The sequence below is a fragment of the Pleurodeles waltl genome, chromosome 3_1 (assembly GCF_031143425.1).
Source record: "Pleurodeles waltl isolate 20211129_DDA chromosome 3_1, aPleWal1.hap1.20221129, whole genome shotgun sequence".
Classification (NCBI taxonomy): domain Eukaryota; kingdom Metazoa; phylum Chordata; class Amphibia; order Caudata; family Salamandridae; genus Pleurodeles; species Pleurodeles waltl.
In genome coordinates, this window is record NC_090440.1 from 554,131,764 (window position 1) to 554,144,448 (window position 12,685).

The 12,685-nt window shown below is 44.1% G+C and overlaps 1 protein-coding gene across 6 annotated transcripts in view; it reads left to right on the top strand.

Moving 5' to 3' along the window:
* The window catches only part of GLCE (glucuronic acid epimerase), a 366,778-nt gene extending 357,820 nt beyond the window's left edge, over positions 1–8,958 (top strand). For all 6 annotated transcript variants that reach the window (XM_069222922.1, XM_069222923.1, XM_069222924.1 and 3 more), the window contains one exon: positions 1,946–8,958. In XM_069222922.1, coding sequence (XP_069079023.1) covers positions 1,946–2,970 — 1,025 coding nt within the window. In that variant the 3' untranslated portion in view covers positions 2,971–8,958. The remainder of the gene's footprint in view (positions 1–1,945) is intronic.
* Positions 8,959–12,685: the final 3,727 nt, after the last annotated feature.

Genomic DNA, 12,685 nt, shown 5'->3' on the forward strand with positions numbered 1-12,685 from the left:
CCCCTCCCACCCCCCAATTGGTATGAATGGTAACCCAAATTGGGTAAGTGTATTCACCTCACTTGTGTCTACTCCTGCAATGCATGTTACAGCATCAAGGCACATTTATAATGGAATTGATTAGGTTCTCGAGAGAGTGTTGCACTCACTAGGCAGTTTGTAACACATCACCTACTGCGGGGCATTGTTTGCATGCGGGATACCAGAAAAGCATGCTTACATGCTTGTTTTTGTGTGTTGCATGCAATGACATTGCACATGAGATTGAGTCTTCACGTTCTACGTGAAGGACTAACACGTGTACCGCTCCTTCTCCCATTGGCTATTTCCAAGTGATGAGAAGATCATGTGACATAATGCACACGTGGTATTTTGTGTTTGTGTTTTCTTTTCCAGGTACCATGGCCCTGCTTCTAAATGAATAAGGCGAGTTAATTAACTCCCACCACATGCAAATATTAGCACTGCATGTTTTTTTGTTTTTGTTTCAGAATGACTGTACGATGACACCAGGGCAACACAATATGCAAACGTCCTGACAAAAGCCCTGGACAGTGTAGACCATAGGATAGGGGCGGAAACATGTTGACATTTAAGAGAGGGTCATAGGACCATAATATATTACAAATTCCCTCCGAGTTGATTTTAACACATACAGGCACTTCCCTTGAATAAAGGGATTCCTTTGGTCAATGCAAGGTATTTTTATCTCCCAACTCAAGTTATTTTTCTCTCTGTAACTTCCCTTGGTAGGGATAATATCAGAAGTGCTCGCTGGAATATGGTTGAGCCCACCGTGGCTTTTAGGGGCTGGGATGGACCAGATGATGAAGTATGCCACTACTAGAGTTGGTGAGGGTCACATATAAAACAGTATTCAATTCTTTTTAATAGATACCAGGATCTTGTGTAGGAAAAGAGTCTCAAAGATTTAGGCTGGGGATAATCTGTTTTGGCCATTGTCCATTTGTTCATGGAGTCCTTTAATGGATGCCACATCAACAATTTTCGGGTTCTGACAGCCAGTCTGAGTGTTTGGGTCTTCAAATCCTCCGAGAATCTATAAATAACTCATTGGGCGAAGGGAAATGATCTTACTTCCAGTGGAATTTGTTTATTTTTTTAATTTATTATTCTCAGAAAATGTGGGGTTTTATGCCATGGAATCTGTGAATAAAAAAAAGTCTACGAATGGCTACAATTAACCCTTCAAGGCCACCCAACTTATTTTGTAATGCAAGTATTTCAAAAACAACCAAAAAGATTTACTAAACCAGGCAAAGATCTACCTCTGAGCAAAGTTCTAGTTTTATGAGGTTTGTTGTAATTGGTTCAGCAGTTTTTCCTGTAACTGATTGCAAAGTTTTCTACAGAAGGTAAAATGGGAAATACTAACTTTTTGCACTCCTTTCTCCCACCCCTGTTCTCCCTTCCTCTCCCCCATCTCCCAGAGAGATCAGCAGAAAACGTAACATGCTAAAAAGTAGTCACTAATGCTATTGGATTGGAAAGTTTTGTGCAGTTTAGTTGAAAGGAGCCAAGGTTATAAGTACAGCAGAAAAGCCTTTTCGGTGGAAATGCAAATTTAAGCTAACTACACTCTCACCATCGGTAAATGCTTTATGTATTCAGGTGCACAAAATATAGTAGGCTATTGTTAAATTTAGACGAGCCATGATTCATGAGGGACAAAGCTCTGATTGGGTCATACTGACACTCCGTGACGCATATTCATATTGTTTAATGAAACTGATACTTGTTCTTTGATGAAAAGTTTGTGTACACTGCCATATCAGGAGTAACGCCCGCCAGTCTAGGGGAAGGAGAACCCAAGAGCAAGTGTACGAGAACCACTACAGAGTAATGTGTTGTGAAGTGCATGCCAAATCATGTCGAACTAACCACATATCAAGCTCTATTTCACTTTTTTATTTATTTTTTTCAGAAACAACTGAAGGTGTCTCGTTACAACTCGGCAACACAAAAGATTTCATTATTTCTTTAGACCTCAAATTCCTGACGAACGGGAGTGTGTCAGTGGTGCTGGAAACCACAGAGAAGAATCAGTTGTTTACCGTCCACTACATCACGAACACACAACTCATTGCTTTCAGAGACCGTGATGTGTACTATGGGATTGGGCCGCGTACCAGCTGGAGCACACTTACACGGGACCTGGTGACAGATTTGCGGAAAGGCGTTGGCCTCTCCAACACTAAGGCCGTGAAACCGACAAAGATCATGCCCAAGAAAGTAGTCAAGCTGGTGGTGAAGGGGAAAGGATTTATTGACAATGTAACCATCTCGACGACTGCTCATATGGCTGCTTTTTTTGCGGCAAGTGATTGGCTAGTGAAGAACCAGGATGAGCGTGGAGGCTGGACAATTATGGTGACCCGCAAGTTAGGTGAAGGGTTTAAACCTTTAGATCCTGGCTGGTATTCTGCCATGGCTCAAGGGCAGGCCATTTCTACATTGGTGAGAGCCTATCTCCTCACCAAAGACCATGTCTTTCTTAACTCCGCTCTCAAAGCAACAGCTCCCTTCAAATTACCCTCTGAGCAGCACGGAGTGAAAGCAGTCTTCATGAACAAGTATGACTGGTACGAGGAGTATCCAACCGCACCTAGCTCCTTTGTTCTCAATGGCTTCATATACTCGTTAATTGGGCTTTATGACTTAAAAGAGATAGCCGGTGACAAGCTAGGACGAGATGCAAAGCTCCTATACAATAAGGGCATGGAGTCACTCAGAGCCATGCTTCCTCTGTACGACACCGGCTCAGGCACCATCTATGACCTGCGGCATTTCATGCTCGGCACCGCTCCCAACCTGGCACGCTGGGACTATCACACCACCCACATCAATCAGCTGCAGCTCCTCAGCACTGTGGATGACTCGCCTATCTTCAGAGACTTTGTCAAGAGATGGAAAAGCTACTTGAGGGGCAACCGGGCCAAGCACAACTAAAGCTCTACCAAAGTCTCTGGTGGGATTATTCGTGGAAGTGGTGGGGATATTGAGGTGGGGAAGATGTGTGGGTGAATTATTTTATAGATTCTTTCATACTGTGACTGCGGAAACTTTTTATTTATTTTTAAGTGTCATCTGATCTTGCAGTGTATGGGTCGCCAATGCTGTACATTAATACTTGACTGTTGTATTCAATGACAAGGTCAGAATGGGATGCGAACCAAGACAGATTTGAGAGCACATTACGATCCCCTCCAGTCATTTAGTAATCTCTTAATTTCTGATCATAATTTATAATTTGCTTGCTTATTTCAATCATCGTTGTAAAGGGGTCCACCCTGAATGGATAAAAACAGTGGGTTCTAGAAGTGCCGTCCAGCCATCTTCTCCTTCATTGAATGTTCTGTGTAGCCTTGGAGAGGTTGTTTACAAAACATTGCTTCTCTCCAGGTTACACTGCCATTTTTTGGCCAGTAAAGCTTTTACCTTGAAAGAGCGCACACTGATAATTCTGGCCTGTATCTGAGGCTAGCGGTGCCATATTCTTTCGTAGGACGCAGCTCAGTGCTGACTGTGCTGAATTTTGCATGATGTCCTACAATACATACAGTGGGTCTCTGCGTTTGGGAAAAACATTATAGCTACAATAGGTACTTTTTATGGGTGGTGGAAGACATTGCACACACGGCTCTATCAATGCCATGTCTTGGTATCTGGAATTCACAGGATTGACCTCCTTCACATTGTGGCATGCCAGTGAGCTCTCCATTGTGCAACACAGGAGATGTTCCCACCCCTCACCCTGCAACCGCCTCACTACCTGTTCCTGTCCAGCCCCAAGCAGCAATGGGGAGTCTGGCTCCGCTCTCTGATCTGAGGGTTATACAGATGTGACCTGGGTGTCCTTCAGGCAGCAAAGGCATTCCATTGTCATTTAGGGCATTACAATCTGCATGACGGTGAGCGTGCCCTCCAAGTACCTTGTGCGTGACCTGAATAATGCTCCCCTTAACTGACACTGGAGGTGGGTTAAACCTGTACGCCAGTGTATCCCACTCTTGGTTTTACCGTTTCCAGGGATGTGGCTCTGTCATTTGCTCAGTAGTTGTAGTTGTGTTGCTTATCTCTAAATCCCTCAGCACACCAGACTCCATATTTTCATGTAATTTTTGCGTGTGCATTCTGTACAGTCCAGTTTTCACCATGACAGCTAGCTGGACTACCTGCTTGAGGGGTCACCAGATGTGACTGCAGACGTGTGAGCTTGTGACCTATTGGTACAGGTCTCTCACGCCAGATCCCCACTACCTATTTTATTGAAATACCTATGAAATTCTAGGGCGCGGGAGTGAGATGACGCTTCCCAGAGGGGACATTTTGGGAAAATTGCTTTCTCTCACCCGGGGGAACATATCACGTGAAAAAAAAAAAAAAGAAAAAAAAATGAACTAGCTTGGGTCAAGGGGGTATTTGAGCACGTTTTGGGCACGAAGTGGTATAATAAGCAGTTTCTGTAGATGTCTCCTGTGTGTCGAGTACAGTGTATTTCACATACTTTTTGAGCAGTTTATTCTTGCAGTGGCAGGGACGAGTGCACATTTTGTTTGAACGAGAAGAAACGTAGTTGAATATTTGATAAATATGAAGGTGCGCTTATGACACTGTCCTTTGGGCAGGGTGGGGGCAGAGCTACCCGGTGGCTGTACGATAAAACGCTCCGTGCTCACTTGCCGGTGCTTATGTCTGAGGGGGGATACTTCGGACTGATCCTGAGAATTCTGGTGGGGCTTTGGAAAGGGCGTCGACAGACTGGGCTACTCTGACATTTGACTGCCTCCTGCCCAGTGTAGCCGGTAATCTCGTAGTTCACTGTTACGGAGATTCCTCCAGTGCCTCTATTTGTCACTAATATATATATTTTAACTGGAAGTTTGTATTTTGTGTCTGATGCTGTCTGCGGCTGCTAAAGCCTAGGCACAATTATCGAGATGCCTGTGTCGTCAGCCGTAGGACAGCAGTCACTCGAACATAGTAGCGTGAGGCGCTGAGACCATGGTATACCCCCTTGTGAAAGGTTGCTCTGAACCAATTGCGAGAACCCTTTGGAGAAAGGTCTGGGTCGATGGTGCCAGAAGCAAACGTGCACTTTCAATTTCACATGTTTTTTTCAGCAAATTAAAAACATATTTAAGGCCAGAGGCAAGTGAAATGTGAACTGGTGTGACACCCTATGGCACCGTCTATGTATGGTTAAACTGGTGTACTGACTATGGGGTGGGGAAAATGGGGCTTTGGGGAGCGCAGAAAGGCACGTGCTCTGACCTGTATTATTTGGAGGAAGCGACCTGGCTTATACCAGACTCAGCCTGACCTACAGACAAATGACCTCTACTGAGCATGTCTTTGGTGTGGCTGATGGCATAACTAACTAGTAATAGAAACATAACTGTTTGAATTGCTTGTGTAGCGTTTTCACTGATATAGTACTTAGTTATTATACAGTGCTGCATGCTGCACGGGGGTGCTTCTGCCAGTAGTGGATGGAAACAGGCATACGGTTTTAAAGACTAGTGTCTGTGAAAATCCAATAGGGGTGGGACAGAGCCTTGCATTTCTGCTTCTGCCCATGGCCTTTGGTGCTGCCCATCTGTAGTGGCTTCTGCCCCAGTTGCAAAGTCCTTTCAAAGACGCTGAAAACGCAGCACTGTCCCCAGTGGACCGTTCTGCCCCTGGAGCCCTGTATTGGATTGTATGAGGTTTTCTTATCCTCTTCATTCCGTTTGCCTCTTTTCACCATCTTGATGTCTGTTCCACTTGGAGCATGGGACTCAGCGAAAGGGAGACATTCTGACCTTGAGCCGTGGTCCCTGCAAATCGTGCAAAAACATTATTTTTATTTTCCCCATAATCCCGGGCCTTGGAAATGAGTGAAGGTATTATAGTATCTCAGGTCCTTATATACACAACTGTGTAACAAGGTGCTAGTGTATGTGGGCAGGCGCTACGGGGTGTACACTCCTTCAACCACACCCACAGAGGCATGGAACCTGGCCTTCACTTGAGGAGGACAAAGAGTAGCAAGCCATCGGTACAACTGAGGAAGTGATTCTGACTTTTCCACAGGTGTTAAGGTTTGTGTGGTAATGGGAATCACTTAAAACCAGGCTGATCTTCCATCACTATGAGTGTAGTGGCTAAAGCACACGCCTACCCTTCTGTAGGCAAGCATCTGAGCCCAGACTCTCTTGGAGTACCACTACGTCTACAGTATCATCCTTGAAAAACATGCCATCTGATGGTAAATGCTTACCCCAAACCCATCTCACTATAGAGTTCCTGTCTGCTCTTTACATACAGACCTTTGATGACAATCTGCTTTAACCCCACCGTGACGACTGAAAGGCAAGGGCTGCGTGTTGATGGAGTTGAACTGCTGAAATTGTAGTCCAGCAGGTATCGGCAGCCATCTTTAAGACTCAGCGACATGAACACTGTATCATGGACTGTGTCTTATCTAAAGAATAAGGGAGTTATTAGGCCACATATAAACCGGGGAGAGTTACTGGGACACATTGAAACCCGATTTTCTACTGGGACACTGCAGGCCTGGGAGAGAAAGATGGGTTACTGGGCTCCATTAACCCTGACGTCACAGGGAGAGAACAAAGTGTTCTTGAGGCACAGACAGGCTGGAGGAAGTGCTTGGGTTATTTTGAGTGAAATCGTTTGCCGGCTCTCCGGTGCTGAGTGATCCAGCAGCAAAACCAGGGATTAACATAATTGCATTAAATTCGAAACTCATGCCTGGAGAAGTTTCCTCTAAACATTGCTTGAAGATTGTCTGGCAAAGGAAAGGAGGGAGGTTGGCTCATCTTCTGAGGTCCATTCTAGCGCACCAGGATTTGTTCAAACACATATTGGGGGAAGCAGGTGATCCCATTGCTAAGGTGGCCCGTGTCGTGTGGAACCAACAAGCCATTGCTCTTTTCAGGTGCCACATTTCTGTGATGATGGCATCCGGACTCACAATGTTCGTTCCGTTTGACCAGACAGAGAAGTGGGGGTGTGATTGTTGTGTGTACGTGTGGGAGTGATGTTCAGATTTGTGGCTTATGTACACTGGGTTGGTCTGTTTGGCCAACTTTGGCTCTACCTGTGCCCAAGTGAGAGCGGTTTACCTCTCATTGAAGTTATAGCCTTTTGTGCGCTGTATACATTTTTTATTTCAGTACTTTATTTCCATGTGATCTATATTGTGACTGAATTTATAGTGATGTAATATTTTTGTATTTAACTTTCAGTGAAAATCAGTGACTAATTATGAATATAAAAAGATAATCTTACGGATAAAGAAGTAATTCTGAAAATGAATGAATAATGCTGGAAGTACATGGGTAATCTTGAAAATGAGAGTTTAGGACTGGAAATAAATAGGTAATTCTGGCCAGTAGACACTTTAAAAAAGGCACATCTTGTATCACAGGTATCTAGACCTCTGAATCTGTGTGAACGTTATTAAGCTGTAATTCTTGTGTGAAAGGGGTTTGGAATCCTTATCAGTAATTATGTGCAGGAAGGCCATGGCATCTTGTGCAATGCCAGATGTACAGATGCCGCTGCAGGTATGTAGGATCTGGTGCACTATGTGGTTCACATGGGAGAGCTCCTGTAAGCAGCCTGTGCTGGTGCATCATTTGGGTCATTTTAAGACTTTGAGGCCAGATGCACAGACGTCCTTAAGTGCAGCGATGCCCAGTACATTATAGTCCTTCCAGACCCCCTTTACCTATTGCATAGAAGAACTGTGATGCAGGAACTTGGTTCCTCAAAGTCTGCAATTGGCAGTACATAGGGGTCATAGAATGCCTGAGTTGCACAGCACACCAAAGTTCTCAAGGCTAGTAATTCAACCTTTAAAGAGAAACTTAAAGGCTTGCATTGTTCTGTGCACAGTGGTAATATGGTTATGGTGTGGGGTTTGAAGTTGTCATGGAAGACTGGGGATGCCTGACACACAAGGTCCTTGAAGAACTATAATGCTTGGTGCACAGAGATCTTGAAGGTCTTCAGTTTTGGTGCACTGAGGCTCGTTATACATCTGCACTGCCTTGTACTCAGGAGTCTTTGAGGACTGCAATTTTACGGGAGGGAGGGTGTCTTCTGGACTAGGTCCGTCAAAGGCTTGTAGTGCCTTGTGCTCATTAATCCTTGAAGGCCTTTGATACCTGGCACACTGGCACCCTAGAAGGCTTGTGATGCCTTTGCACAGGGATTTCAAAAGCCTGCTCTGTCTGGTGCCCCATAATCCTTAAAGACAGCGCCGAAAGATGCGCCAGTATCTTCGAGGGGCAATGATGGATCTTCGAGGGGCAATGATTTTAGGTGCAGCTAGGTAATTGACGGCCTTCATAATCTGGGATTAATTGATTCTCAAACTCAGACTCCTCAAAGGCCTGTAATCGCGAGTGTACAGCAGTCATCCAACACCTGTCCTTTCTTCTAACACCTGCAATGTCTAGTGCACAAGGGTTCTTCGAATGCTTGTGACTGCTGTGCGTCAGTCCTCTGAGTCAGTGGCCTGCGCATCGTGGTCATTGCACATTTGGATTGCCTGGCCGTGTGGGGTCCGCAAAGACAAAAACGTAACCACAATAGTTCGACACGTCCCCAGCTTCTTCCAGCGCTGCTATCACTAACACTTGTCACTGTCGCCATTTTTTATGTTTTACATGTGGTTTTCTGCACCATGTGTTGAATATGCAATAAATTGTTTACAGGGCACTCTCCGATAGGGCTGCCCTTTGTAAAGCTGTATAGACTTTGCAGTTTAGGCACAATGTGCACACGTTAGTTTTATATGAGCAAGACATAATTTTTTGCAAATAAAAAGGTACTTTTATGTTTATATACAAAGAAAAATGATTCACGTTTGTGCTTCATATTAAGCTGCTTTATATGATTGTAAAATAAATTTTTTATCTTAAAGTCTGAGGTGGTCTCGCATTTGTTCTTGTCTTTGTGTTGGTGAATCCTGCAGGCACGTGTGGAGAGCACTGGAGTCTAAATCTTGAAGCATCATTCACCTAAGATCACATTTAAGGAGGCACGGACGATACACTCACAGAGGTGGTTTGTTTTACAGATTTGAGAGAAGATTGTCTTCAAAGGGAACAGCAAGTTCAAAAGCACCGAGGGATTGTAGCAGTCGTGCCAAACCTCTTACAGAATAAAACAAAGTAAAAAGCAGTGTACTGGCGTTGAGACAATTAGCTGGGAGGCATCACCTTGTATAATTAGAACCTTTACCTAGTTGCCTTAATGGCATGAAAGATGAGCCCTTCAGTGATGCAGCTTGTGTGCAGTGATGTCTGTTCTGATGGGTACTTGTAACTGTAGGTTCCTCCCCTTGCGAGTACCCCCCTGGCACTAGACTGGAACAGAGAATTTTCTACAGCAGTTTCTTTGTGTTGATAGTTGGTGTTGTGAAGCTCTGCGTTGGGTCCCCCCTGTCGCACCCCAGATGTGACATCTATGCTGCTACATAGTTGCCGCCTCTGTGCACTGATGTGGGTTTCTTACTTTCCATGCCTTCTAACACAGATGTGGAGGTCGCTCCCTCAAATTCTGTCAGGCAAGACAGATTTTATTTTGCAATTTTAAAAAAAATTACGTGTGCAAGAGACATGTCTCCCCTCAAATCAAAAGGGTTCAAACCTTGTAAGGACTGCCAAAAACAATTGTCAGTGACGGACCCTTAAAAGGTTTGCCTCTGGTGTTTGGGCTTCTCACACGAACTGGTATTGCCTTGACAAATGCACTTGGATGAATTTGATGGTCATTTGGGGCCACAAGACCAAGCTGTATTTTACGGAGGCGTGAAAGGCTCGGTCCCGCTTGAAGCTGAGGATGCGGACACATTCTTATTTAAGTGGCCAATATCACAAGCGCTCTTCTTCTCGTTCCAAGTCATTACGGAAGTCAAAGAAGAAGAAGCATAGGGAGACTAAGCACAGCTTAGCCTCAATTCGCCACTCCCACCACGAGGATTTGCACACACCCAGGACTTCAGAGCTGACCCTGACCTAATGCCAATCAGACCAGAGTTCCAGGGTTTATTGGGGTCACTACAGCAGTTACAGGCCTTCAAGAAGGCCATGCTGCAGATCTTCAGTATCCTGCTGGATCCCTCTGGAGCGCCTTCATGCTGCAAGGATGCAAAGGGGGGGGCTTCAGTCGATCTACCACTGATGGAGTTGTCCCCGGCACCAGCTGTGCCCATTGGCTCCATCCCAGAGTCAAACCTGACTCCGGGGTGGACACCTACACCAGGCCCCACACAGCACCTCAACTGATGCCTGAGCCTCAAGCGTCTATGCCAGCACTGACGCTGACCACACCTCAGGAGGAGCCATTAGTCCTTTCGGACATGTAAGCAAATTCACTGTGACCGCCACCAAAGTCACATCCATCTCACCCCCTTGTATAATCGAATTCTAATTCGGATTCGTAGACACTTTCACTTCATTATAATCTGCTTGACCCGGATGATGATGAAAACCTTGTTTTGGACGTTTAGTGTGCTAGTAGGCTGGGTATCTCTCCAGACACTGGCCTGCACTCACCTACTCTTGGCACAGTCACATAAGAGTCTGCCTCCTTTGCTGTGATCATAAGAGGAGGAGCGGAGAGGTTAAAACAAATGTCCTCACATAGGTTCTTCGGTCAGGGCAGAAGTCACAGGAACCACTTTTACCCTTCAATGAGGCCCCCATTGACACAGTGCAAGGCACTTGGGTGAAACTAGGGTCTTCTTCACCAGTGAACAGTCAGATAGCGAGAAGACACAGAACTGCTCCAGGGATCCTTCTTTTCTCCTGCAACATCCCATCCCTGAGAGTATAGTGGTGCAAGCTTCTACCACCCACTTGTTCAACAAAATATGAAGCAAATCAACTACTACCGCAGTGCCATCAGGTGTAAGAGGAGTTAAACCAAAATGTCCATTCATTACTTAGAACACCAACACTCCGGAAATTGCCTTAAACAGATGGTTTTGGAAAAAATAAGCAACAATATGTCATATATCACACTGAAATTATTAATAAAAGATCAGAGATGGATATAATGTCTCCGTACCCATGAATTCAGACTCAGTGATAACATCCTGTGGCCACAGGTTGGATAACTGGCATGCTATTTCATGTGTGCTCTCTTTTGTGTTGCCACTAATATCATTCCTCCTCTTTCCCAATAGTCCCTCCTTTTAGGACATCACCCTGTTTCCACACCAAAACCTCCAGTGACTGGCCTCCACAGGTGTGTGTATATTTATAACCCCTTTCAGGACTGAGTGATCTCAAACGTCTGTTTTTCTAGAAAAGTCTTTAAGCTTAGGATGGGCACAGTGCCGTCCATTCCGAGCTAGAAAGCGACAAAGTCGTTTGCCATTTGTACAGCAAAATCTTTAATCATAGGATTGGCCAAGTGCCATCCTTGCTGAGCTGTAAAATGACAAAAGAGCTGCTCTCCACCTAAACTTAGGACTTGAGAACTATAACTCAAGTTATAGTTACCTTAGAGCACGAGCTATAGTTACTTGAAATAACTAACTGCTGAATTTTTGCTGTTTTGTACGAGCAAATATAGATCCTAACTATAATATCCCTGTAACCTTTGTTTTTTTCAGGGACTATATATATATATATATACATATATATATATATAAAATAATGAAACCGAGGTTACAGGGACGTTATAGTTAGAATCTGCAGTGATAGCTTTTGGAGGAATTTATTTTTTTAAAATCATCTTGAACTTTGCATATGCAAATATACACACCACTTGCTTTCAATTGCATCCTACACACACAGGTGATTAAATTTGGGTACGCTCCACACCACTGCCTGTACTATAAGCCTCAAACATAGCACATATTCAGTTTCTGCAGAATCCACCAACACACTGGCATTATTTGATCGGTAATGCTTCAAGCTCAACAGGGCCAACAGATATTCAAACAAAAGTGACATGACCGTGTGGTGGTGACTGTAGGTATCTGGGCATCTCATTTGGGGTGGGGTGGAATCTGCGTCGATCCACACAATGCTGCCTAAAATTGGTGAACAAAATGACGCCCGGGGGTATTCACAAGATAATAAGTCTATGGTTAGACAAAGAATCACCTGAAAGAGACTTTCTGAAGGTAAGTAACTTGTTATATTCACTCTTCATATAGTGTCACGGCTAAAATAATAGAGATACTGTGTTTTGGTATTTATCTACTTTTTTATAATTCTTAAAGCACAACCTTCACCCTAAAGCTTAGCAGGACACTGTAAAAAATTATACGTTTAAAAACACGATACAAACCAACTAGAATAAATGCAAAATAATACAGTTGTGAAATAAAAAAGTTAGAATAAACTTCTAATCAGAAGAGCACTGCCACTGCAATGCTGAATCTTAGCAACTGTGGAAAGGTGTAAAAAATGAATGCATTTTGCCGTTTTATGGGAAAAAACGCAGAAAGCGTTAAAGGGAAAACTACAAATCTAAATAATGGTTCTAAAGGCTTGGGGAAGCCGCCAAAACAAGTTGCAGAATATAATTGATTCTACTTATTTAAAAAACACAAGTCTTTTATGTTCTCTTCAAGATGCAAAAGGTGGACAAGGGCATTTAATGCAGTGTAGTTTTAATTGGATCCCAAAGT